Raw genomic sequence first — 27,996 nt, forward strand, 5'->3', positions numbered from 1 at the left:
ATACACTTGTGAAGGACATAATGTCATGGCTGTCCCGAGAGTAACACAAAAAAAAAACGTTCATCAATAAAAATCGAATAACTTCCAAAATTGTATTTAGATTAACACAAAAATTCAGCTACATTAGGTTAAGTCTATGTAACACACATCTCTATAGTTTCAAGTCCGTACCACGAAATCTACGTTCTAAAAGTCCAGCCCGCGTGCCTCCTCTATTTATTAGGAAGATCCCTATTACATCACTGAAGGAAGGGGGGTAATCTTGACAACTCCAGTTTGACACAATATATGATTATAGAATGAATGAAAATTAGTAGACGCAGGTCATATCGCCTTGTCTCTGCTCTGTCTGCGTCAGAGCTGGGTTCGGCTTTGGCCGTCTGCAGGCCGAGTCTGGACACGACACTGATAAAGACAACTGGCAATCTTTCGGATTGCCAGCTTGCATAGATGCAAAGATACCACTTCAGCACATTTGACAATGATTTATATCAAAGGTCCTAAAGCATAAAGTTATGATGATAATATATACATTATTATTCTAACATTTCCCTCCTGTTTATCACATAACTTCCCCAGAATCTTGTTATTCCCAATAACGTCTTTTTGTGATTTTCAGTTAATAGTAATTTCTTTAGGGCCATATAATGTTCAACATCATCATATTTTTATATATTTTTTAATTTTTATTTGTATTTTTTTCAGACTTCCACTCACTTCTATAAACGATAACGCCATTTTAACTGAAAAAAAACAAAAACAACTTCATTCCACTGGTGAAGCAAAGGCAAGTTTATTTCATGTAGAGTCGTGGTCAAAAGTGTACATACAATTGTAAAGAACATAATGTCATGGCTGTCTTGAGTTTCCAATCATTTCTACAACTCTTATTTTTTTGTGATAGAGTGATTGGAGCACAGACTTGTTGGTCACAAAAAAAAACAACATTCATGGAGTTAGGTTCTTTTATGAATTTATTATGGGTCTACTGAAAATGTGACTTGGTCAAAAGTATACATACAGCAATCTTAATATTTGCTTACATGTCTCTTGGCAAGTTTCACTGCTATAAGGCGCTTTTGGTAGTCATCCACAAGCTTCTGCTTAAATTTTTGACCACTCCTCTTGAGAGAATTGGTGCAGTTCAGCTAAATTTATTGGTTTTTGTCCACACATGTAAGTCAGGAATTTGGGAAAGCCATTCTAAAACCTTCATTCTAGCCTGATGTAGCCATTCCTTTACCATTTTTGATGTGTGTTTGGGGTCATTGTCCTGTTGGAACACCCAACTGCGCCCGAGACCCAACCTCCGGACTGAGGACTTTAGCTTGTCCTGAAGAATTTGGAACCATAGTCCCATTTACTCTCTGTAAAGCACCAGTTCCATTGGCAGCAAAACAGGCCCATAGCATAACACTACCACCACCATGCTTGACGGTAGGCATGGTGTTCCTGGGATTAAAGGCCTCACCTTTTCTCCTCCAAACATATTGCTGGGTATTGTGGCCAAACAGCTCAAATTTAGTTTCATCTGACCACAGAACTTTCCTCCAGATTGTCTTATCTTTGTCCGTGTCCTGGGCATGACGTTAAAGTGCATCCGGGTCTTGGGGCACTAGGAGGTTAACCCCTGTACTACTATTACCCCAGGTGGTCCTTGGCAAAGGCCGAGTACCTGACTGCCCCTTAGCTAGGGATACGGTGTGGACCTCAACGGCGGAGCAGGCGGAAGACGGTAGATGTAAGAACTACCACAACGGCTGCGATAAGGGAAGAAGGCTGCAGCAAAAAAGGGTCCCCAGTCGTGTTTAACTCCATGCCACACTGGACCCTGACCCGATTCTGTCAAGGATTGTGTGGTAACTGTCTGTGCACCACTACAAGGAGGATCGTCATACTCATTCGAGTGACCGCCAATGATGGTCAGATGAACCAAAAATGGAGCTGTTTGGCCACAATACCAAGCAATATGTTTGGAGGAGAAAAGGTGCGGCCTTTAATCCCAGGAACACCACGCCTACCGTCAAGCATGGTGGTGGCAGTATTACCTGTTCGAGTATTGATATCAGCCAATACATAAGCATCAAATCGGACATAAAAAAAATTGTATCGGAACACTTTGAAAACATTTATTGCACGGAGTCATGTTTTGTGTGTGTTTTACACGCTCACGTTTGCAACGTCTTCACACACCGGCAGGCCGGAGGTGACGTGAGGGATGAAACCGTCCCCAACTTGATCCAGCTCATCACCACCGCTTCTGACCTGCACTGTTACACCGTGCACAAACTCTACCGGGCGCTCTTCAAAGACATCTCTCAGGTGTGTGTAGGCTTTGATTTTATGTATCCAGGTTTATTTTTAGAAACCAGATGAGTGTGTGTGTGGTACAGAGAGAGAACACACACACACGATCCACAACATTAGATAAACCTGTTCTGCTGTGTTCTACTATGTTACTCTTTGGTTGCTTTATGAACCTAAATGAAATACAACTACAATAGTCAAGATACTTATGAGTACACTTTTAAATTTGGATTTATTGGGATTAATCGCAGAAAATGACTTTCTTGCATAATATGAATTACCATATTTTCCGAACCATAGGGCGTACTGGATTATAATGGTCTATTTTTTATTCTTTTCCATTATATAAGGCGCACCGTATTATAGGGCGCATTAAAGGAGTCATATTATCAATCAATCAATGTTTATTTATATAGCCCCAAATCACAAACGTCTCAAAGGGCTGCACAAATCATTACGACTACAACATCCTCGGAAGAACCCACAAAAGGGCAAGGAAAACTCACACCCAGTGGGCAGGGAGAATTCACATCCAGTGGGACGCCAGTGACAATGCTGACTATGAGAAACCTTGGAGAGGACCTCAGATGTGGGCAACCCCCCCCAACCCCTCTAGGGGACCGAAAGCAATGGATGTCGAGCGGGTCTAACATGATACTGTGAAAGTTCAATCCATAGTGGCTCCAACACAGCCGCGAGAGTTCAGTTCAAAGCGGATCCAAGACAGCAGCGAGAGTCCCGTCCACAGGAAACCATCCCAAGCGGAGGCGGATCAGCAGCGTAGAGATGTCCCCAACCCATACACAGGCGAGCGGTCCATCCTGGGTCTCGACTCTGGACAGCCAATACTTCATCCATGGTCATCGGACCGGACCCCCTCCACAAGGAAGGGGGGGGACATAGGAGAAAAAAGAAAAGAAGCGGCAGATGAACTGGTCCAAAAAGGAGGTCTATTTAAAGGCTAGAGTATACAAGGTGAGACTTAAGTGCTTCTACTGAGGTAGCATCTCGAACTGTTACCGGGAGGGCATTCCAGAGTACTGGAGCCCGAACGGAAAACGCTCTATAGCCCGCAGACTTTTTTTGGGCTCTATGAATCACTAATAAGCCAATTGAATGCACTACAAACTCTATGATTTTGAATATCAAACTCATAAAATTTATTTTTTTTGCAAATAATAATTAACTTAAATACTGCCTCTGATTAGTGCTCGGGAAGCAGGTGAGCGGGCATTTTGTCCACCAGAGACAGGTGGACAAAATGAGTAACCAAGGAAACCAGACAAGATAGTGGAAAAAAACAGGAACTTAAAGACTCCAAAGGACAAAAAGCACATGGCCAAACAAAAACATGATCAACATTATTGGTTAGCTTCAGAATAACAATGTTATTAAAAAGAATAAGAGACTTATTATACTCTAAAAATGTTGGTCTTACTTAAAAATGCACGCATTTAGTTGTATTCAGTGTTAAAAAATATGATATATATATGAAATATATTTTGAAATATTTGGCTTTCATGGCTTTCTCAGCCAAAAAAGGTTCCCGACCCCTGTTACCGGGAGGGCATTCCAGAGTACTGGAGCCCGAACGGACGCTCTATAGCTCTATAGCCCGCAGACTTTGTTTGGGCTCTAGGAATCACTAATAAGCCGTAGTCTTTTGAACGCAGATTTCTTGCTGGGACATATGGTACAATACAATCGGCAAGATAGGATGGAGCTAGACCGTGTAGTATTTTATACGTAAGTAGTAAAACCTTAAAGTCACATCTTAAGTGCACAGGAAGCCAGTGCTGGTGAGCCAGTACAGGCGTAATGTGATCAAACTTTCTTGTTCTTGTCAAAAGTCTAGCAGCCGCATTTTGTACCAACTGTAATCTTTTAATGCTAGACATGGGGAGACCCCAAAATAATACGTTACAGTAATCGAGACGAGGCGTAACAAACGCATGGATAATGATCTCGGCGTCTTTAGTGGACAAAATGGAGCGAATTCTAGCGATATTACGGCGATTAAAGAAGGCCGTTTCAGTAACGCTTTTAATGTATTTTTCCATGAGAGAAAAGCGCTATATAAATAGAATTAAATTCCAAAAACAAAACACCACAGTATAAACAATGCATGTTGCAAAATGTGTTTTTTTTTTATATGGGAAGGATACAATTTTAATATCACTCATATAAGAAAAAAACTATGGACTGAACTTTTCACAGTATCATGTTAGACACGCTTGACATCCATTGCTTTCGGTCCCCTAGAGGGGGGTGGGGGGGTTGCCCACATATGTGGTCCTCTCCAAGGTTCTCATAGTCCTCATTGTCACCGACGTCCCACTGGGTGTGAGTTTTCCTTGCCCTTATGTGGGCCTACCGAGGACGTCGTAGTGGTTTGTGTTGTGGTTTGTGCAGCCCTTTGAGACACTAGTGATGTAGGGCTATATAAATGAACATTGATTGATTGATTAACTATACATTACTGCCATCTAACGTCCGACACTTGCAACTGCGATTGCGACTTAATGTAATACCCGCAAATGAGACTCAAATTGTGATAACGAAACACAATCTGACAACGGGACAGTAGTTGTCATAATCGGCTCATTTTAAAAATGATGCAAAAAAAAAAATATTTGATTTTATTATTGAAAACAATTCATGTTAAGACAAGAAATTAGTACCGTTGAGTACCGGTGTCGATACTATGTCAGTTCAAACGGGACCAGGACCCTTCCCTACCTGCAACTATACAGGTGCTGTTCATATTATTAGAATTTCATGAAAAAGTTGATTTATTTCAGTAATTGTATTCAGAACGTATAACTTACATATTATATCAATTCATTACACACATAGTGATATATTTGAAATGTTTATTTCTTTAAATTTTGATGACTAGTACTGACAATTACTGCAAATCCCAAATTCAGTATCTCAGAAAAATTAGAATATTAGTTACGACTAGTACCAAAAAATATTTTTTAGAAATGTGGGCCAACTGAAAAGTATGAACATGGAAAGTTTCAGCATGTATGGCATTCAATACTTAGTTGCAGCTCCTTTTGCCTGAATTGCTGCAGCAATACGGCGTGGTATAAAGTCGACCAGTCTGTTGCACTCCTCAGGTGTTATGAGAGCCCAGCTTGCTTTAATAGTGGCCTTCAGCTCTTCAGCATTGTTGGCTCTGGCATCTAGCATCTTCCGCTTCACAATACCCCATAGCTTTTCTATGGGGTTAAGGTCAGGTGAGTTTGCAGGCCAATCAAGAACAGGGATACCATGGTCCTTAAACCAGGTACTGGTAGATTTGGCACTGTGTGCAGGTGCCAAGTCATGTTGGAAAATGAAATCTTCACCTCCATAAAATTGGTCCGCGGCAGGCAGCATAAAGAGTTCTAAAACTTCCTGGTAGACTGCTGCATTGACCCTAGACCTCAGGAAACACAGTGGACCAACACCAGCAGAAGACATGGCACCCCATTGTGGAAATTTGACACTGGACTTCAGGCAACGTGGATTCTGTGCCTCTCCTGTCTTCCTCCAGACTCTGGGACCTTGATTTCCAAAGGAGACACAAAATGTACTTTCATCTGAAAACATAACTTTGGACCACTCAGCAGCAGTCCAGTCCTTTTTGTCTTGAGCCCAGGCGAGACGCTTTTGACGTTGTCTCTTATTCAGTGCGACAGCTGAAGCCCATATCTTGCATACGTCGGTGCGTGGTGGTTCTTGAAGCACTGTCTCCAGCTGCAGTCCACTCTTTGTGGATCTCCCCCACATTTTTGAATCTGTTTCGTTTGACAATCCTCTCCAGGGCGCGGTTATCCCTCTTGCTTGTACACTTTTTTCTACCACATCTTTGTCTTCCCTTGGCCTCTCTATTAATGTGCTTGGACACAGAGCTCTGGGAACATCCAACCTCTTTGGCAATGACCTTTTGTGTCTTGCCCTCTTTCTTTAAAGTATCAATGGTCATCTTTTGGACAGTTGCCAAGTCAGCAGTCTTCCCCATGATTGTGTGTCATACAGAATCAAAACGAGAGACCACTTAAAGGCTTTTCCAGTTGTTTTGAGTTAGTTAGCTAATTAGAGTGTGGCACCAGGTGTCTTCCATATCTGACCTTTTCACCATATTCAAATTTTCTGAGATGTTGAATTTAGGGTTTTCATTGGTTGTCAGCTATAATCGTCTCCTTTTTGGAAAAAAAACCACTTGAAATGTATCAGTCAGTTTGGAATGAATGTATACATTCTACAAGTTTTGACTTTCTAAATGGAATTAATGAAATAAATCAACTTCTTCATGATATTCTAATAATATGACCAGCACCTGTACAAGATGAATGCAAACAGTTTTTTGTGATTAATCACATGAGTTAACGCCTTATTTTTGACAGCCCTGATAAATGCTTCAAGGTCCCTTTTTTTTTAGTAATATTCAGAGCGTGTAATATACACATGAGAATGAAATGGTGCTAAAAAAAAAACGATAAAAACAGATACGACTTACACTTAAAGTATCAAACCTGTTAAATTGGATCATTCATAATAGATTGTGAAGGGGCGGTTTAGCTTGGTTGGTAGAGTGGCCGTGCCAGCAACTTGAGGGTTGCAGGTTCGATTCCCGCTTCTGCCATCCTAGTCACTGCCGTTGTGTCCTTGGGCAAGACACTTTACCCACCTGCTCCCAGTGCCACCCACACTGGTTTATATGTAACTTAGATATTGGGTTTCACTATGTAAAGCGCTTTGAGTCACTAGAGAAAAGCACTATATAAATATAATTCACTTCACAAGGTCAAAATAATGAAAAGCTGGTTTATTAGTTACTTATCGCTCTGTTTTTCCTGTGAAAATCCATGTGAAATAGTCAAAGAGTTTTGTGTTGAAGCAGATTTGTTGTTGTTTATGTGCTTGTTTGTGTGTCTGCAGCACCCCCTGGTGCAGGTGGCGTGCTGGTGCATAGGCGAGTACGGCGACCTGCTGCTGAAAGGAGAGTGCCAGGAGATGGAGCCTGTTGAGGTGACTAACATGTTGTTCTCAGCGTCGTCTTTTTGTTGTTGACACATCTTCCAATTAGGTGACTGAGGACAGCGTGCTGGATGCCCTGGAAACGGTTCTGCAATCCCACATGTCCACCCCGGTGACCAGAGGCTTCGCTCTCACCGCCACAATGAAACTGAGCACCCGCATCACCGAGAACGTGGAGTAAGAATCACTTTCTTTTTTGTTTTTTGCATGCTTTTCTACAACAGGAAGACTGCGAGGCATCCGTGTTGTTAAAGGGGAATTTTGCCTATCATTCATAATATTTATTTACAAACCCCGTTTCCATTTGAGTTGGGAATTTGTGTTAGATGTAAATATAAACGGAATACAATGATTTGCAAATCCTTTTCAACCCATATTGAATTGAATGCACTACAAAGACAACATATTTGATGTTCAAACTCTATATAAACTTTATTTTTTTTTGCAAATAATAATTAACTTTGAATTTCATGCCTGCAACACGTGCCAAAGTAGTTGGGAAAGGGCATGTTCACCACTGTGTTACATCACCTTTTCTTTTAACACTCAATAAATGTTTGGGAACTGAGGAAACTAATTGTTGAAGCTTTGAAAGTGGAATTCTTTCCCATTCTTGTTTTATGTAGAGCTTCAGTCCTTCAACAGTCCGGGGTCTCTTTGTCGTATTTTACGCTTCATAATGCGCCACACATTTTCCATGGGAGACAGGTCTGGACTGAGTTGGGCCAGGAAAGTACCCACACTTCTTTTTTACAAAGCCACGCTGTTGTAACACGTGCTGAATGTGGCTTGGCATTGTCTTGCTGAAATAAGCAGGGGCGTCCATGAAAAAGACAACGCTTAGATGGCAGCATATGTTGTTCCAAAACCTGTATTAATGGTACCTTCACAGATGTGTAAGTTACCCATGCCTTGGGCACTAATGCACCCCCATACCATCACAGATGCTGGCTTTTCAACTTTGTGTCGATAACAGTCTGGATGGTTCGCTTCCCCTTTGGTCCGGATGACACAATGTTGAATATTTCCAAAAACAATTTGAAATGTGGACTCGTCAGACCACAGAACACTTTTCCACTTTGCATCAGCCCATCTTAGATGATCTCGGGCCCAGAGAAGCCGGCGGCGTTTCTGGATGTTGTTGATAAATGGCTTTCCCTTTGCATACTAGAGCTTTAACTTGCACTTACAGATGTAGCGACCAGCTGTGTTTAGTGACAGTGGTTTTCTGAAGTGTTCCTGAGCCCATGTGGTGATATCCTTTAGAGATTGATGTCGGTTTTTGATACAGTGCTATCTGAGGGATCGAAGGTCACGGTCATTCAATGTTGGTTTCCGGCCATGCCGCTTACGTGGAGTGATTTCTCCGGATTTTCTGAACCTTTTGATGATATTATGGAGTGTAGATGTTGAAATCCCTAAATTTCTTGCAATTGCACTTTGAGAAACCTTGTTCTTAAACCGTTTGACTATTTGCTCACGCAGTTGTGGACAAAGGGGTGTACCTCACCCCATCCTTTCTTGTGAAAGACTGAGCATTTTTCGGGAAGCTGTTTTTATACCCAATCATGGCACCCACCTGTTCCCAATTAGCCTGCACACCTGTGGGATGTTCCAAATAAGTGTTTGATGAGCATTCCCGGTGGCAGAGGGGTTAGTGCGTCTGCCTCACAATACGAAGGTCCTGCAGTCCTGGGTTCAAATCCAGGCTCGGGATCTTTCTGTGTGGAGTTTGCATGTTCTCCCCGTGAATGCGTGGGTTCCCTCCGGGTACTCCGGCTTCCTCCCACTTCCAAAAACATGCACCTGGGGATAGGTTGATTGGCAACACTAAATTGGCCCTAGTGTGTGAATGTGAGTGTAAATGTTGTCTGTCTATCTGTGTTGGCCCTGCGATGAGGTGGCGACTTGTCCAGGGTGTACCCCGCCTTCCGCCCGATTGTAGCTGGGATAGGTGCCAGCGCCCCCCGCGACCCCGAAAGGGAATAAGCGGTAGAAAATGGATGGATGGATGAGCATTCCTCAACTTTATCAGTTTTTATTGCCACCTTTCCCAACTTCTTTGTCACGTGTTGCTGGCATCAAATTCTAAAGTTAATGATTATTTGCACACAAAAAAAAATGTTTTATCAGTTTGAACATTAAATATGTTGTCTTTGTAGCTAAATCATTGTATTCCGTTTATATTTACATCCAACACAATATTCCCAACTCGTATGTAAGACAAGAACATGTTTTCTTACAGGAGAGATATTAAAATGTATCTCTCCTATATGAAAACCAATTCTTGCAACATGCATTGTCTTGCAACTGGATCATTTAGTAAATATTGATAGAAAAAATAAATATCTCAAGGGGGTTTTATTAGTCTAAATTGCTTTAACTACAAAACAAATCTAAGGTGACCCCAAAAGGGAATAAGCGGTAGAAAACGGATGGATGGAAGAACACTTACAGTCGTGGTCAAAAGTGTACATACACTTGTAAAGAACATCATGTCATGGCTGTCTTGAGTTTCCAATCATTTCTACAACTCTTATTTTTTTGTGATAAAGTGATTGGAGCACAGACTTGTCGGTCACAAAAAACATTCATGAATTTAGTTTTTTTATGGATTTTTTATGGGTCTACTGGAAATGTGAGCAAATCTGCTGGGTCAAAAGTATACGTACAGCAACATACATGATCAATTTTGGAGATCATGTGAGTGATTATGATTGACTTCTCTGAGCCAATTTAAATAGGACTCACGTGATGCAGTCATTAGACTCCATTACAAACACGACAATGGGAAAGTCAAAGGAACTCGGCACAGATCCGGGGAAAAAAAAGAATCATTGGCTTGAACAAGTCCGGAAAGTCACTTGAAGACAATTGCTCCCAAGTATAAAGTGCATGGCACAGTTTTGTCACTGCCATAATCAGGAAGGAAACGCAAGCTGTCACCTGCTGCTGGAACACAGGTGTCACAGCGTGTTTTGCCTCGCCATGGACTGAGAGGCTACCGTGCAAGAAGGAAGCCTTTGCTCCAGAAGCGACACCTTAAGTGAAGTGAATTATATTTATATAGCGCTTTTCTCAAGTGACTCAAAGTAAAACCCAATAACTAAGTTACATTTCAAACCAGTGTGGGTGGCACTGGGAGCAGGTGGGTAAAGTCTCTTGCTCAAGGACACAACGGCAGTGACTAGGGTGGTGCAAGCGGGGATCGAACCTGCAACCCTCAAGTTGCTGGCACGGCCGCTCTACCAACCGAGCCCAAGTTTGTTGCTGATCACATGGACAAAGATAAGACCTTCTGGAGGAAAGTTCTGTGGTCAGATGAAACAAAAATGTAGTTGTTTGGCCACAATACCCAGGAATATGTTTGGAGGAGAAAAGGCCAGGCCTTTAATCCCAGGAACACCATGCCTACTGTTGAAGGATGCTGATATGTTTAAGAGGTCTTTCTTTTTACATAGCCATGTTTAGAGGAGCTAGTATTTTTCCTTTGTGTATTCTACCAGTCTCTCTTTGTCTTCAGATCCCAGGTTAGTGTCGTAAACCATCGGAATGTGAAGACAACACTTATGGTGTTGAGGGGAGGTGGAGGGGGGCTTTCTTTTGTGTGAAAAGGGTATGGCGTAGAGGGTAGAGCGGCCGTGCCAGAAACCTGAGGGTTGCAGGTTCGCTTCCCACCTATTGACATCAAAGTCGCTGCCGTTGTGTCTTTGGGCAGGACACTTCACCCTTTGCCCCCGGTGCCGTTCACACCGGTGAATGAATAATGAATGAATGATAGGTGGTGGTCGGAGGGGCCGTAGGCGCAAACTGGCAGCCACACTTTGTCAGTCTACCCCAGGGCAACTGCGGCTACAGATGTAGCTTACCACCACCATGTGTGAATGAATGTTGGGTGCCCACTTCTCTGTGAGCGCTTTGAGTATATAACAATAGAAAAGCGCGATATAAATCTAATCCATTATTATTATTATTATTATTGTTTTTCCCTTGGGATGCCAGATCAACTAGAGAAGTTGATATGAATGTATCGGTTAAGTTGACCCCCTAAAGCTTTGGTAACACTTGAAAATATTCCAATTCTGTCTCGATGGTCCTCCTTACTAAGCATATATGTCATCAAAAGAACTTGGGATTGACCAATAACTTGGATTCCCTTGGAGGAAGAACTGGTTGGACGCAACACTACCGTCAAGCATGGTGGTGGTAGTATTATGCTCTGGGCCTGTTTTGCTGCCAATGGAACTGGTGCTTTACAGAGACTAAATGGGACAGGTAAAAAGGAGGAGGGCGTGGCCTGCGGGCCTGCCGCGAAACGGGGTGTTCAAGGATCGGCCTCGAAGACGGCGACAGGTGAGTGGATGGCCCAGGTGGGCATTGATGTAGCTTACCACCACCATGTGTGAATGAATGTTGGGTGCCCACTTCTCTGTGAGCGCTTTGAGTATATAACAATAGAAAAGCGCGATATAAATCTAATCCATTATTATTATTATTATTATTGTTTTTCCCTTGGGATGCCAGATCAACTAGAGAAGTTGATATGAATGTATCGGTTAAGTTGACCCCCTAAAGCTTTGGTAACACTTGAAAATATTCCAATTCTGTCTCGATGGTCCTCCTTACTAAGCATATATGTCATCAAAAGAACTTGGGATTGACCAATAACTTGGGATTCCCTGGGAGGAAGAACTGGTCGGACGCAACACTACCGTCAAGCATGGTGGTGGTAGCATTATGCTCTGGGCCTGTTTTGCTGCCAATGGAACTGATGCTTTACAGAGAGTAAATGGGACAGGACAGTGAAAAAGGAGGAGGGCGTGGCCTGCGGGCCTGCCGCGGAACGGGGTGTGCAAGGACAGGCCTCGAAGACTGCGACAGGTGAGTGGATGGCCCAGGTGGGCCTTGATATCTAATCACCTGTTGCCTTTATTAGCAGCAGCTGGAACGAGACATGGAGTTGGAGTTAGAGTGGGAGCCAGAGGGAAAGACACAGACGCAGAAAAAGACATTTTGCTGGAAAGCACAACCTGGCACTATTTTAATGAACATAAAACAGTGTTGTACCCTGAAAGCTGGGGTTTCGTGGCAGTGTGTGGTGGTCCGAGGAACCCACTAGAGGGCAACCTCAGCCATGACGGGATGTACTTTACGAGTGTATACAACTGTATATGATAACAATAGCACCACAAAACAAATATGAGATTATAAAAGAACCGATACCGTTGTTATCGATGCTATCGGTATTTGGCTGGATCGGCCCAACCCTTGCAAACGGCGACCGAGTTCAATTCAATTGGATGAAATAATGAAGGATTTAACCTCCGTCTTCTTGCTTCCAGCCGCATCCGCAGCATCGTGAGTATTTACGGCAGCTGCATCGACGTGGAGCTCCAGCAGAGGGCGGTGGAGTACAACGCCCTCTTCCAAAAATACGACCACATGAGGTTTGACGTGATTAGATTCTGTGCCGGACCCCGGCTGGACCTGACCGCTGGTTGCCCGCGTCCACAGGGCCGCCGTGTTGGAGAGGATGCCTCTGTTCGAGAAGAACTCTCCGGGTCACACCAACGGAGACTCTGCCGGGGACGCCGGCAAAGAGGTGAAGCCGAGGGAGGTCTCACTCCCGCCGCAAGCTGTGAACCAGGTGAGAGTCCAGTCCATAGTGGATCTAACGTAATAGTGAGAGTCCAGTCCATTGTGGATCTAACATAATAGTGTGAGAGTCCAGTCCATAGTGGAGCTAACATAATAGTGTGAGAGTCCAGTCCATAGTGGATCTAACATAATAGTGTGAGAGTCCAGTCCATTGTGAATCTAACACAATAGTGAGAGTCCAGTCCATAGTGGATCTAATATAATAGTGAGAGTCCAGTCCATAGTGGATCTAACGTAATAGTGAGAGTCCAGTCCATAGTGGATCTAACATAATAGTGTGAGAGTCCAGTCCATAGTGGAGCTAACATAATAGTGTGAGAGTCCAGTCCATAGTGGATCTAACATAATAGTGTGAGAGTCCAGTCCATTGTGAATCTAACACAATAGTGAGAGTCCAGTCCATAGTGGATCTAATATAATAGTGAGAGTCCAGTCCATAGTGGATCTAACATAATAGTGAGAGTCTAGTACATAGTGGATCTAACATAATAGTGAGAGGCCAGTCCATAGTGGATCTAACATAATAGTGAGAGTCCAGTCCATAGTGGATCTAATATAATAGTGAGAGTCCAGTCCATAGTGGATCTAACATAATAGTGAGAGTCTAGTACATAGTGGATCTAACATAATAGTGAGAGTCCAGTCCATAGTGGGTCTAAAATAATAGTGAGAGTCCAGTCCATAGTGGATCTAACATAATAGTGTTGGAGTCCAGTCCATAGTAGATGTAACATAAAAGTGAGAGTTCAGTCCATAGTGGATCTAACATAATAGTGTGAGAGTCCAGTCCATTGTGAATCTAACATAATAGTGAGAGTCCAGTCCATAGTGGATCTAACATAATAGTGTGAGAGGCCAGTCCATAGTGGATCTAACATAATAGTGAGAGTCCAGTCTATAGTGGATCTAACAATAGTGAGAGTCCAGTCCTTAGTGGATCTAACATAACAGTGTGAGAGTCCAGTCCATAGTGGATCTAACATAATAGTGTGAGAGTCCAGTCCATAGTGGATCTAACATAATAGTGTGAGAGTCCAGTCCATTGTGAATCTAACATAATAGTGAGAGTCCAGTCCATAGTGGATCTAACATAATAGTGTGAGTCCAGTCCATAGTGGATCTAACATAATAGTGTGAGAGTCCAGTCCATAGTGGATCTAACATAATAGTGTGAGAGTCCAGTCCATTGTGAATCTAACATAATAGTGAGAGTCCAGTCCATAGTGGATCTAACATAATAGTGAGAGTCCAGTCCATAGTGGATCTAATATAATAGTGAGAGTCCAGTCCATAGTGGATCTAACATAATAGTGAGAGTCTAGTACATAGTGGATCTAACATAATAGTGAGAGTCCAGTCCATAGTGGGTCTAAAATAATAGTGAGAGTCCAGTCCATAGTGGATCTAACATAATAGTGTTGGAGTCCAGTCCATAGTAGATGTAACATAAAAGTGAGAGTTCAGTCCATAGTGGATCTAACATAATAGTGTGAGAGTCCAGTCCATTGTGAATCTAACATAATAGTGAGAGTCCAGTCCATAGTGGATCTAACATAATAGTGTGAGAGGCCAGTCCATAGTGGATCTAACATAATAGTGAGAGTCCAGTCTATAGTGGATCTAACAATAGTGAGAGTCCAGTCCTTAGTGGATCTAACATAACAGTGTGAGAGTCCAGTCCATAGTGGATCTAACATAATAGTGTGAGAGTCCAGTTCATTGTGAATCTAACATAATAGTGAGAGTCCAGTCCATAGTGGATCTAACATAATAGTGTGAGTCCAGTCCATAGTGGATCTAACATAATAGTGTGAGAGTCCAGTCCATAGTGGATCTAACATAATAGTGTGAGAGTCCAGTCCATTGTGAATCTAACATAATAGTGAGAGTCCAGTCCATAGTGGATCTAACATAATAGTGAGAGTCCAGTCCATTGTGGGTCCAACATAATAGTGAGAGTCCAGTCCATAGTGGATCTAACATAATAGTGAGAGTCCAGTCTATAGTGGATCTAACAATAGTGAGAGTCCAGTCCTTAGTGGATCTAACAGTGTGAAAGTCCAGTCCATAGTGGATCTAACATAATAGTGTGAGTCCAGTCCATAGGGGATCTGACATAATAGTGAGAGTCCAGTCCATAGTGGATCTGACATAATAGTGAGAGTCCAGTCCATAGTGGATCTAACATAATAGTGAGAGTCCAGTCCATAGTGGATCTAACATAATAGTGAGAGTCCAGTCCATAGTGGATCTAATATAATAGTGAGAGGCCAGTCCATAGTGGATCTAACATAATAGTGTGAGAGTCCAGTCCATAGTGGATTTAACATAATAGTGAGAGTCTGAGTATATGTCTCTCTCTCTCTCTGGCTCCCACTCCAACTCCAAGTCTTTAAAAGGGTCTTTAAAACCCTTTTTAAGACCTACCTCTTCTCGCTGGTCTTTGACCTGAGCAGAGTCCGCCCACTAGGCCACCATTTCTAGTCCCCTCCCACTCCCTTCGCTTTATTTTATTTTTTCAATTTTTTGCACATTAGTTATTATTTTTATGTTGCAATTTATTCATTTTTTTACTTTTTATTCTACTCCTTTTACCGTATTGCTTTTGCACTATCTTGTTTAGCTCATTCAATCTTTATGTTCTTTGTTTGTTTTGTTTTTTTCTCTTTGTTTTTTAACCTTTAAACCACGTTTGTTAAATTAAAAATTTGTTGAAAATGTGCTATATGAATAAAGTTGCCTTCCCTTGCCAAGTCTCGCCCTGGCTGCTGCTAATAAAGGCTATCTGTCAGTAGATCCGCTATGGAAGCGCTGAAAGTGGGCTTGGCCTGGAGGGCACGTAAATAAGATCGGTGCATTTTGAAGAGACAAGTCGAAAAGAAAATGTATGCAAAATTGATATTATTCATTCAGTAGTGATGAAAAGTGGGCTAACAAGTTTCACAGAGTCAGAACTGATAGATCTAGTTCTACTATGTTCCCTCTGGAATTCCAGTAAATGAAGCGTGTGTTTTTTTCACCCCAAAGGTGTGTAACCTCTTGGACCTGCTAGGGGACACGGACCAGCCAGTTCAGCCCGGTCCAGCTCAGGGCAACACAGCAAGACCTGCCGGAGAGGACCTCCTGGACCTGTTGGGGGGATTTGAACCACCGACCCCACCCACCGCAGGTCTCACATTGACACACTTGGGTTTTATTGCAGATCGCTCTAAATTGGTACTGCGTCAGAAGTTTTGAACAAAAATACATTTCTAAAAAATATAATAAAATTATATTATCTTTATCATAATTTTATATATTTTTTCATTATTTTAATATTTTTTCAATAATTATTTTTATTGTATTAAAAATATAATACAATATGTTATATTGTATATTTTTATATAATACTAAAGAAATCAGATTACTCACACCATATAATTTGAATTAATCACGATTTTAAAAAATCTGTTTATTTTATTATTCGTTTCAACTCCTAGTCCTGCTCCCATGTCTCGCTATTAAATTATATTTTAACTTACCGTTAAACGTGAATCCAATTCCCAGCGGTATACCCGGAGGTCGTCTACAGCCACAAATCTTTTTTTTTGAAGGCATTGCAAGGGCCTGACTTTGCCCGTGTGCCCACAGCCCCCGCCACCGTGTACCAGAAGAACGGCGTGATGTTGGCGATGAGTTGCGAGAAACAGTCGGACGCCAACCTGACCGTCACGCTCACCGCCTCCAACTCCTCCGACTGGGATATCACCAGCTTCGCACTCCAGGCCGCCGTTCCCAAGGTCAGTTTTTTGACCTTGTCCCCATCCAACCACTCATAGAGAAATGATGCAATCACCTTATTGTTGTTTCATTTTGTAGGAAAAAAAACAGACTATAGTCATGTCAAATGGCAACTTTCTGGCTTTAAGGAAGACTACACAAACAAAAAAACATGTTCAACCGGATTTCTCTAATAACTAAAGTTCCTCGAGTGGATAATGTGAACTCACTGTACCTGTAGTTTTTAGAGCTTAAATGGCGAGTTTAGTGACAGATGTAAGTAAGAACTTGACACTACTTTATATTAGAAATGGCAACCGCGGAGGATGAATGTCCCATATCAAGAAGATTACCAATTATGGTGTAGCCACAGACTACAGTGGCGGATGTGCGAGCAGAAGGTAACAAAAGTTGATTTTGCATAATATTACGAAACAGAACTGCAGATAATTTGTCGTACCTTATACACACACAATAAGAGTACTCCTATGTTGAAGCACACAGCGTCGTAGTTTACTAAAGTCCTACTAAAACATTTTTAAATGGGTTATACTAGTATAACACTTTCTACCTTCAAAGTACTCAAAAGCGCTTTGACACTTTCTCCACATTCACCCATTCACACACTGATGGCGCTAACCACCACCCATCAGGAGCAAGGGTGCAGTGTCTTGCTCGAGGACAAGACGGACGTGACTGGGGTGGTAGAAGCTGGGGATCTGACCAGGAATCCTCAGGTTGCTGGCACATTTTGACTGATTTTCGAGGGCAGTGTGTAACGTTCTTTATTTTTAATGGAACATTTAAACATTTGGGTGTGGTTTACTGGTGTCATATTGCAGTCTGCATGTATCTCTTGTGTAACTGCCATCATTTCGCAGTCTACACCTATCTCTTATGTGTGACTGCCATCATATCGCAGTCTACACGTATCTCTTGTGTGACTACCATCATATTGCAGTCTACACGTATCTCTTATGTATGACTGCCACCATATCGCAGTCTACACGTATCTCTTGTGTGACTGCCATCATATCGCAGTCTACATGTATCTCTTATGCGTGACTGCCATCGTATTGCAGTCTGCACTTATCTCTAATGTGTGACTGCCCTCATATCGCAGTCTACATGTATCTCTTATATATGACTGCCATCATATTGCAGTCTGCACGTATCTCTTGTGCGTGACTACCATCATATCAGTCTACACATATCTCTTATGCGTGACTGCCATCATATTGCAGTCTGCACGTATCTCTTGTGCGTGACTACCATCATATCAGTCTACACATATCTCTTATGCGTGACTGCCATCATATCAGTCTACACATATCTCTTATGTGTGACTGCCATCATATCAGTCTACACATATCTCTTATGCGTGACTGCCATCATTTCGCAGTCTACACATATCTCTTATGCGTGACTGCCATCATATTGCAGTCTACACGTATCTCTTATGTATGACTGCCATCATATCGCAGTCTACATGTGTCTCTTGTGTGACTGCCATCATATTGCAGTCTGCACGTATTTCTAATGTGTGACTGCCATCCTATCGCAGTCTTCACGTATCTCTTATGTGTGACTGCCATCATATTGCAGTCTACACGTATCGCTTATGTGTGACTGACATCATATCGCAGTCTACACGTATCTCTTATGTGTGACTACCATCATATTGCAGTCTACACCTATCTCTTATGTGTGACTGCCATCATATCGCAGTTTACACGTATCTCTTATGTGTGACTACCATCATATTGCAGTCTACACCTATCTCTTATGTGTGCCTGCCATCATATTGGGGTCTGCACATATCTCTTATGTGTGACTGCCATCATATTGCAGTCTGCACATATCTCTTATGTGTGACTGCCATCATATTGCAGTCTGCACATATCTTTTATGTGTGACTGCCATCATATCGCAGTCTACACGTACCTCTTATGTGTGACTGCCATCATATTGCAGTCTACACGTATCTCTTGTGTGACTGCCAACATATCTCAGTCTGTGAACACATTTTTTTTTTTAATGCAAACTAATGAACAAATTTAATGTGTTTTATGTAAAAATTAAATTGTTAAACTACCACAAATAGTTTAAGTGTTTCTTAAAGCCAGAAAGCTAGAAATGACTCGTTTTTGTGTCACGTTTTGTCCTAAAAGTGTGGATCGTACAACACAAAGGTAACATGTTCTTAAATGTGTACAACACAAAGGTAACATGTTCCTAAATGTGTGTGCCAACATAAAGGTTTGGACACCCCTGCATTAGACATAAATGTGTGGAGCGAAAAGGTGAAATGTCTTTCTTGCAGAGCGTCCACTTACTCATGAAGGCCCCCAGCGGAGACCTACTTCCTGCACGAGGCGCAGCGCGGGTCACCCAGCTGGTGGTTCTCAACAACCCCAACAAGGTGGGTGAGGACCCCCACACTCTTTACCAATGTTGCATCACTTCTAGGGCCGCGAGGGGGACTAGAATAGGAGTTTATTGAGTTCAAGTCACACACACACTAGGTGTGGCCAAATTATTCTCTGCATGTGACCCATCACCCTTGATCCCCCCTTGGGAGGTGAGGGGAGCAGTGAGCAGCCACGCTCGGGAATCATTTTTGGTGATTTAACCCCCAATTCCAACCCTTGATGCTGAGTGCCAAGCAGGGAGGTAATGGCTCCCTGTTTTATAGTCTTTGGTATGACTCACGACCTATGGCGTCACATTAGTGCCAAAAATCCAAGCGCATAAAAACTGTTATCGCGCGCGCCGTCTTCGTTTTGGCACTTTGTGGACGGTTATTCTTACACGGCCCCTCCTTTCTGATTGGTCAGGCGAAAATCGCTCAGGGCCAATCAGAAGTATAGCAGGGCGGGTCATCCTCAATATGCATCAAGATGATACAGCTCTTGTCGACAAACAAATTCTAAAAAGTCCAAATTTAGTGGAGTTGTGGAAAATGCCAATTGGATTTGATCTAAAAGTCTTTGAAGAAGGTAATGTCTCATCTGTCGAGAGAACATCACATAGTTAATGAAGTGTCATGATCAATATCTCTCTTTTCATACAACCAGTCCACACATGTCAGTCAATGATGGAAACTATATTTTCAAATATGTTTTCTTTCCTCTCTTGTCTGTTTAAAAAAATATTTGTATTTATTTAATATTTGTATATGTAAATATTGAATGTATGCCACAATGTTGGACTATTAATTTTCTTTCCTCTATCTACTTTAAGTTTACACCAGAGTCTACCCGAACCCACTTATCTATGCGTACTTCATATCAGGACCACATGATTAGCATATGGGCCTAATTATTGATGTTATGATTGCAATGACTATTTTATTAGAATATTGAATGACAGGTTATCACTACAATTAAGTAATATGGTTTTAATATTACTATAAAAAGTATTTACGTTTCTGCAAACAACTCAAACTATGGAAAATTAGATATCAGCCCAGATCAGTATAGATGGCAGAGTTAAAAATATGTATTTAAAAAAAAAATAATAATAAATAAAAAAAAAATAAAAGCTAGCTCCATACATTAGGCAAATTAAACCTGAGAGATAATAGTGTAAGACTTACTTGTTCAGCCATGAAAACCTGACATTTATAACAATTCAAACCGTTTGGAAATGAGTTGAAAATTGAGCAAGTTATGGTTATTTAAATAGTACTTGTTCCTTGACAACTATGTACTGGGCGTGGCCAGCTGCCTGAGGTAAGTAAGATGGTCGCCATGTTGCCATTGACTGACAGCGCTCAGAGCCAATCAGAAAGAAGGTAGCCGTCCAACCATTCCCGCCCCCAAAGTGCTCAGTTGGTAGAGCGGCCGTGCCAGCAACTTGAGGGTTGCAGGTTCGATCCCCGCTTCCGCCATCCTAGTCACTGCCGTTGTGTCCTTGGGCAAGACACTTTACCCACCTGCTCCCAGTGCCACCCACACTGGTTTAAATGTAACTTAGATATTGGGTTTCACTATGTAAAGCGCTTTGAGTCACTAGAGAAAAGCGCTATATAAATATAATTCACTTCACTTCACTTGCAAGCTGGTCTCGCTTTGCTCGACATTTTTAATTCTAAGAGGGACAAAACTCAAATAGAATTTGAAAATCCAAGAAAACATCTTTAAGACTTGGTCTTCAGTTGTTTAAATAAATAAATAAAATGTTTGACTTTGCTTCTTATAACTTTCAGAAAGACAATTTTGGAGAAAAAAATGCAACTTTAAAAATGATTTTAGGATTTTTAAACACATATACCTTTTTACCTTTTAAATTCCTTCCTCTTCTTTTCTGACAATTTAAATCAATGTTCAAGTAAATTACATTTTTTATTGTGAGTGAGTGAATTATATTTATATAGCGCTTTTCTCTAGTGACTCAAAGCGCTTTACATAGTGAAACCCAATACCTAAGTTACATTTAAACCAGTGTGGGTGGCACTGGGAGCACGTGGGTAAAGTGTCTTGCCCAAGGACACAACGGCAGTGACTAGGATGGCGGAAGCGGGAATCGAACCTGCAAACCTCAAGTTGCTGGCACGGCCACTCTACCAACCGAGTTATGCCGCCATTGTAAAGAATAATAAATGCATTTTAATTTAATTCTTCATTTTAGCTTCTGTTTTTTTCAACGAAGAATATTTGTGAAATATTTCTTCAAACTTATTATGACTAAAATTAAAAAAAACATTTCTGGCAAATCTAGAAAATTGTATAGAATCAAATTTAAATCTTATTTCAAAGTCTTTTGAATTTCTTTTAAAAAATTTGTTCTGGAAACTCCAGAAGAAATAACGATTTGTCTTTGTTAGAAATATAGCTTGGTGCAATTTGTTATATATTCTAACAAAGTGCAGATTGGATTTGAACACATTTAAAACATGTCATCAAAATTCTAAAATTAATCAGGAAAAATTACTAATGATGTTCCATGAATTCTTTTTTTATTTTTATTTTTTAAAGATTCGAATTAGCTAGTTTTTCTCTTCTTTTTTTGGTTGAATTTTTAATTTTAAAAAGTCGAAAATGAAGATAAACTATGTCTCAAAATTTAATTTTCATTTTTTCCCTGTTTCCTCCTCTTTTAAACCGTTCAATTAAGTGTTTTTTCATCATTTATTCTCTCCAAAAAAACTTCCGTAAAAGGAAAAAAATTTACGACGGAATGACAGACAAAATTACCCATTTTTTAATATATATGTATTTATTTATTTAAGGTAAATTGGCTTTTTCTAGCAATGTATTTAAGTGTGTATCAAACTGGTAGCCCTTCGCATTAATCAGTACCCAAGAAGTAGCTCTTGGTTTCAAAAAGGTTGGTGACCCCTGCTCTAACCACTAGGCCAGGTTACCCAGAATCCCTGGTTTTCCTGGACATTTTGAAAATTAATGGGACAGTTTTCGAACATGCACATTTCCCAACGAAAACAATTCCAGGAATTTTCAGAATTTCCCTATTTTGACTTACTGCTTAAGTTTTCCCAGTCCACATTTTGTCCTCCGTTTCTGAACAGTCCTCTTAGTTGGGACAATTTTCCCTATTTTTTCCCCCCCCCGTTCAAATTCCTGGTTTTCCCAAAATTCCAGGAATAGCAATTAAAATTCTAACAGTTAATACATCAACATTTTTCAAGAGGTTTTGAAAAATTTTAACACCAACTCATTCATATCTTTTAAGACAACTATGCTAGTATCAATATTTATTTTTAAAAATCCTGGTTTTCTAAATTTCAGGGAAATTCCCATTCAAATGAACGGATGCCCTCAATTCTGAAAATTCCTGGTTTTCCAAAGCCCTATTTTCACTTCTTCCTAGAAAGTTTTCATAGTCCACATTTTTTAACCAACCCACCTTCAAAACATTCCTTTTACTTGCAAAAACAAATTTTCCTATATTTTTTCCCCCGTTCAAAATCCATGTTTTACCAAAATTCCAGGAATAGCAATTACAATTCAAACTGTTACTACGTATTGTCAACATTTTTCGACCATTTTTAAAAATTCCAACATCAACCCATTGATATCATGGAGGACAATTGTTGTATTACATATATGCAATCCCCAAATTCCCTGTTTTCCTGGAAATTTCTCTCCATTGAAAATGAATTTTTCTAATTTTTCAACTGTTTCAAAAAATTCTAACACCAACCCATTCATATCATTTATGACAATTATGCTAGTAACAATATTTTTAAAAATCCTGGTATTCCTAAATTTCCAGGAAATTCCCGTACTAATTCCCGTTCTACAACGCCCTATAATTCTGAAATTTTTTCAAAACCCGATTCCGACCTTTCAAGCATCCACCCACACTACTCCTCAGATACATCCAACGCAAAACAGGTTTTCCCTTTTCCAGTTTTCCTGCAATTTTCTCCCCATTGACAATGTATGGGCAGTATAAAATCATTTTTCTTCCGATTTGAACCGTTCACACACATTTTTGTAGTTCTTGTACGACACAGAGTAGTCCTGGTTCGACAGACTGGTTGTAGTTCGACACAGACTAGGTCTAATTTGACAGAGTGGTTCGAGGCGTACACAGAGTAGGTCTAGTTCGACAGAGTAGTTGTAGTTCGACACAGACTAGGTTAGTTCGAGAGAGTGGTTCTAGGTGTACACAGTGTAGTTGTAATTCTACACAAAGTAGGTCTAGTCCTACACAGAGTAGGTTTAGTTCGACAGAGTAGTTGTAGTTCGACACAGACTAGGTCGAGTTTGACAGAGTGGTTCTAGGCGTACACAGTGTAGTTGTAGTTCTACACAAAGTAGGTCTAGTCCTACACAGAGTAGGTGTAGTTCGACAGAGTGCTTTTAGGTGTGCACAGAGTAGTTGTAGTTTGACACAGACTAGGTCTAAATCTACACAGACTAGGTTAGTTCGACAGAGTGGTTCTAGGCGTACACAGTGTAGTTGTAGGTCTACACAAAGCAGGTCTAGTCCTACACAGAGTAGGTCTAGTTCGACAGAGTAGTTGTAGTTAGACACAGACTAGGTCTAATTCTACACGGACTAGGTCTAGTTTGACAGAGTGGTTCTAGGTGTACACAGTGTAGTTGTAGGTCTACACAAAGCAGGTCTAGTCCTACACAGAGTAGGTCTAGTTCGACAGAGTAGTTGTAGTTAGACACAGACTACGTCTAATTCTACACAGACTAGGTCTACTTCGACAGAGTGGTTCTAGGTGTACACAGTGTAGTTGTAGTTCTACACAAAGTAGGTCTAGTTCGAAAGAGTAGTTGTAGTTCGACACAGACTAGGTCTAGTTTGACAGAGTGGTCCTAGGTGGTTCTAGGGCCCAGGCTAAGACCGATTTTTTATTTTTTTATTTTAATCTTCTATTTTTTTCTCTATCCCCCCACCCACCCTTGTTTACCTGTATCACATCTTTTTTGTAAGGGGCGCTGGAAGCCGGCAGACCCGTCAGCGATCCTGTTCTGTCTCCCTGTAATGTTTGTCTGATCTTGAATGGGACTGTGCTGAAAATTTTTATTTTCCTGAAGGAACTCTCCTGACGGAATAAATAAAGTACTATCTATCTATGTATCTCTAGGTGTAGACCTACTCTGTGTAGTCCTACACAGAGTAGGTCTAGTTCGACAGAGTGCTTCTAGGTGTACACAGAGTAGTTGTAGTTTGACACAGACCAGGTCTAATTTTACACAGACTAGGTATAGTTTGACAGAGTGGTTCTATTTCAACAGTGTGGTTTTAGGTGTACACAGTGTAGTTGTAGGTCTAGTCCTACACAGAGTAGTCCTGGTTCGACAGAGTAGTTGTAGTTTGACACAGACCAGGTCTAATTTTACACAGACTAGGTATAGTTTGACAGAGTGGTTCTATTTCAACAGTGTGGTTTTAGGTGTACACAGTGTAGTTGTAGTCCTACACGGAGTAGGTCTAGTTCGACAGAGTGCTTCTAGGTGTACACAGAGTAGTTGTAGTTTAACACAGACCAGGTCTAATTCTACACAGACTCGGTATAGTTTGACAGAGTGGTTCTATTTCAACAGTGTGATTTTAGGTGTACCCAGTTTAGTTGTAGGTCTAGTCCTACACAGAGTAGTCCTGGTTCGACAGAGTAGTTGTAGTTCGACACAGATTAGGTCTAATTCTACACAGACGAGGTCTAGTTCGACACAGACGAGGTCTAGTTCAACAGAATGGTTTTATGTGTACACAGTGTAGTTCTACACAAAGTAGGTCTACTTCGACAGAGTGCTTCTAGGTGTACACAGAGTAGTTGTAGTTAGACACAGATTAAGTCTAGTTCTACACAAAGTATGTCTCATCCTACACAGAGTAGGTCTAGTTCGACAGAGTGCTTCTAGGTGTACACAGAGTAGTTGTAGTTAGACACAGATTAAGTCTAGTTCTACACAAAGTATGTCTCATCCTACACAGAGTAGGTCTAATTCGACAGAGTAGGTCTACCTCAACAAATTAGTTCTAGTTCGACAGAGTGCTTCTAGGTGTACACAGAGTAGTTGTAGTTCTACACAGATTAGGTCTAGTTCTACACAAAGTAGGTCTAGTCCTACAGAGTAGGTCTAGTTCTACACAGAGGTTCTAGTTCGACAGAGTGGTCCTAGGTGTGCACAGAGTAGTTGTAGTTCAACAGAGTAGTTGTAGTAAGTATAAAGAACAGCAAGAAGGAAATAGTTGTGTAAAGTCCAGAGTCTTCTCTAGAACAGTCGCCCTCTTCACATTCACTCTGCTGCCTCGCCTTAAAGGAGATGGAAACTGAAAGTTTTGACCACACACACACACACAGCTGCTACAAGCACAGGGTGTAAGATGAGAAAGAGGCTGAGATGTTGTCCATCTTTCAGTCCAAGCTAGTGAGGATGTTGTCCATCTGCCCTCAGGTCAACCTGAAGATGAGGATACGGATCTCCTACTCCAGCCAGGGAAGTTCCACTCAGGAGACGCTCCAGATCGATTCCTTCCCCGGACTTGGTGGCGAGGACCCCTGACCACCGCTTGGTAGTGTGCGAGCATCACCTTTGTCTCCTGAGTATTCCCAAGTCTCCATAACGGGTGTAACATTCAGGGCTTTTAGCAGGTATTTACTTCCATCTTTCCTCCTCCTGAGCGGGCGTGAACCACTCCTGCTGCTCCACTCCTCACTTCTCCTGTGCCTTCCTTTGTGTGACCGTGCAATCATTCCTTAGCCACTTTTTTTTTGCAACTTCACTAAAGTCTTTTTTTGGACAATTAGTTTTTTTTTTATTTCATAAAAATTCCATTTAATTTTTAGATTAATAAAAATGTGTGAGCAATATTTTTTTATTCAACAAATTCAGTGTAAAAAATGTTTTTGTGTAAAAATATTAGTTCAAAGCTCACCAATTTGAGACTGAAGTAATCGATCTTGTCTCAATGAGGCGAGTTTGAAGCCACAAATATTTATTTTTACACTGAATTTTTAAACACTAACTGAATATTTTAACGCTAATTTTGATCCCATTAATAGTCAGCATAATTTAATGTAAAAAAAAACAGGTAACTAAATTCTGATAGATAAATTCATTGTCTAAAATAAAAAAAAGCTTTCGTAATTAAACAAAATCCAGGAAGTATTCATAGTGCTTCACTTTTTACACATTTATGTCACAGGCTTATTCCAAAATGGACCAAATTATTTTTTGGCCACAAAATTCTACACACAATACCCCATAATGACAATGAATATATATATATATATATATATATATATATGTATATATATATATTTTATATGTAATAAATTTGCTAAATAAACACCACATTGTCATAATGGGGTATTGTATGTAAAATTTTGAGGACAAAAAAATTGTGGAATAAGGCTGTAACGAGTGTTGTGATTACTTTCCCTCTGCCATTTATATACTCACGTGGTTATACTCTGACAGGATATATTTATTTCTATACATGGACCACTTTGGAATGAATTGTGGGTTTCAGATCAGTTTCTCCCAACTTATCCTTTTTTAAAAAAAATAAAGTTTGGGAAGCTTGTGTTGATTTCCTCAGAGGAGTGGTCTGGGGCACACAGAAACATTCTTTCATCTTAAATTTCCGTCCCAATAAAGGTGTTTATAGATAGGAAGTCGCTATTTGTTACAGTACATTCATGCACATGTAAAATATTAATGTTAATCTGCAAGTCATTTTATAACCCAACTTTTTCCACTACAGAGGGGGCCGGGGACCACTCCAGTACAAACACTGAATTAGTCATCTCACTCTTGATGATATTCAATAATTATATCTAACCTACTTAGTTTACTACCTTGTCAAATGACATAAAAGCATGTGCTAACCACAAATATTATTATGAATTTAACAAATCAACCTTAGGTTCAGGTCAGGCTGATTAGAAAAAGAAGTACTAACCAAATAAACAACACATTTAGTGCTACAAATTAATGTTTCTTAACTAAAAGGAACGTGGAAATAAAAATACAACTTCACATATTTAGTCATAATTTTTGCGCTTAAGACATTTCTCTGACATTGTTTTATATCACAGGTGTCAAACTCAAGGCCCGAGAAAATGTGTGTTGATGAAACACCAAATTTTTACATCCATAATTTCACCTTGCGGAGTGGAAAGCTTACCACTTACCACTATTATTATTATTATTATTATTAACATGATTTACCAACTTCATCAATAGTAACATTATTTATCATCACCACTATTATTATTATTAATATTAACATGAGTCACCAATTTCATCAAAAGTAACATTATTTATCATCACCTGTATTATTATTAACATGATTTATGAATCGCACCAATATAATCAACAATATTTATTCTCAACACTATTATTACTAACATGATTTACCAATCTCATCAATATTATTACATTTTTCAAATTATTGTCTAATTATGCCAAATATTACATTATTATAAAGTGTTTTACAAATACCGTATTTCCTTGAATTGCCGCCGGTATATAGAATTACTGCCGGGTCAAACTCGTTTCGCCAATTAATTAGCATATGCCTAGAATTTCCACCGGGTCAAACTCGTCACGTCACGAGTGACACTTCACCTGTCATCATTTTCAAAATGGAGGAGGCTGATTTCAATCATTTGAAATCGCTTAAAGAGAAGATTAAGAGTTATTCAGTAGGATTTAAGGTCCAAGTTATTGAATATGCTAAAAAGAACAGTAAGTAGTTATGTTTTATTGATATACCGTAGCTGCGTGTGTCAAATATGAGTCATTA

At 40.5% G+C, this 27,996-nt stretch overlaps 1 protein-coding gene across 1 annotated transcript in view; it reads left to right on the forward strand.

Moving 5' to 3' along the window:
- The window catches only part of ap1g2 (adaptor related protein complex 1 subunit gamma 2), a 60,629-nt gene extending 33,857 nt beyond the window's left edge, over positions 1-26,772 (forward strand). Inside the window, 9 exon segments of the mRNA XM_061890639.1 lie at positions 2,200-2,322; positions 7,240-7,329; positions 7,388-7,515; positions 12,681-12,785; positions 12,853-12,985; positions 16,024-16,165; positions 16,627-16,775; positions 19,079-19,177; positions 25,641-26,772. Of these exon segments, the coding sequence (XP_061746623.1) occupies positions 2,200-2,322; positions 7,240-7,329; positions 7,388-7,515; positions 12,681-12,785; positions 12,853-12,985; positions 16,024-16,165; positions 16,627-16,775; positions 19,079-19,177; positions 25,641-25,748 (1,077 nt within the window). The 3' untranslated portion in view covers positions 25,749-26,772.
- The last annotated feature ends 1,224 nt before the right edge of the window (positions 26,773-27,996 follow it).

Source organism: Nerophis ophidion, linkage group LG28, assembly GCF_033978795.1.
Source record: "Nerophis ophidion isolate RoL-2023_Sa linkage group LG28, RoL_Noph_v1.0, whole genome shotgun sequence".
In the NCBI taxonomy this organism is placed as follows: Eukaryota; Metazoa; Chordata; class Actinopteri; order Syngnathiformes; family Syngnathidae; genus Nerophis; species Nerophis ophidion.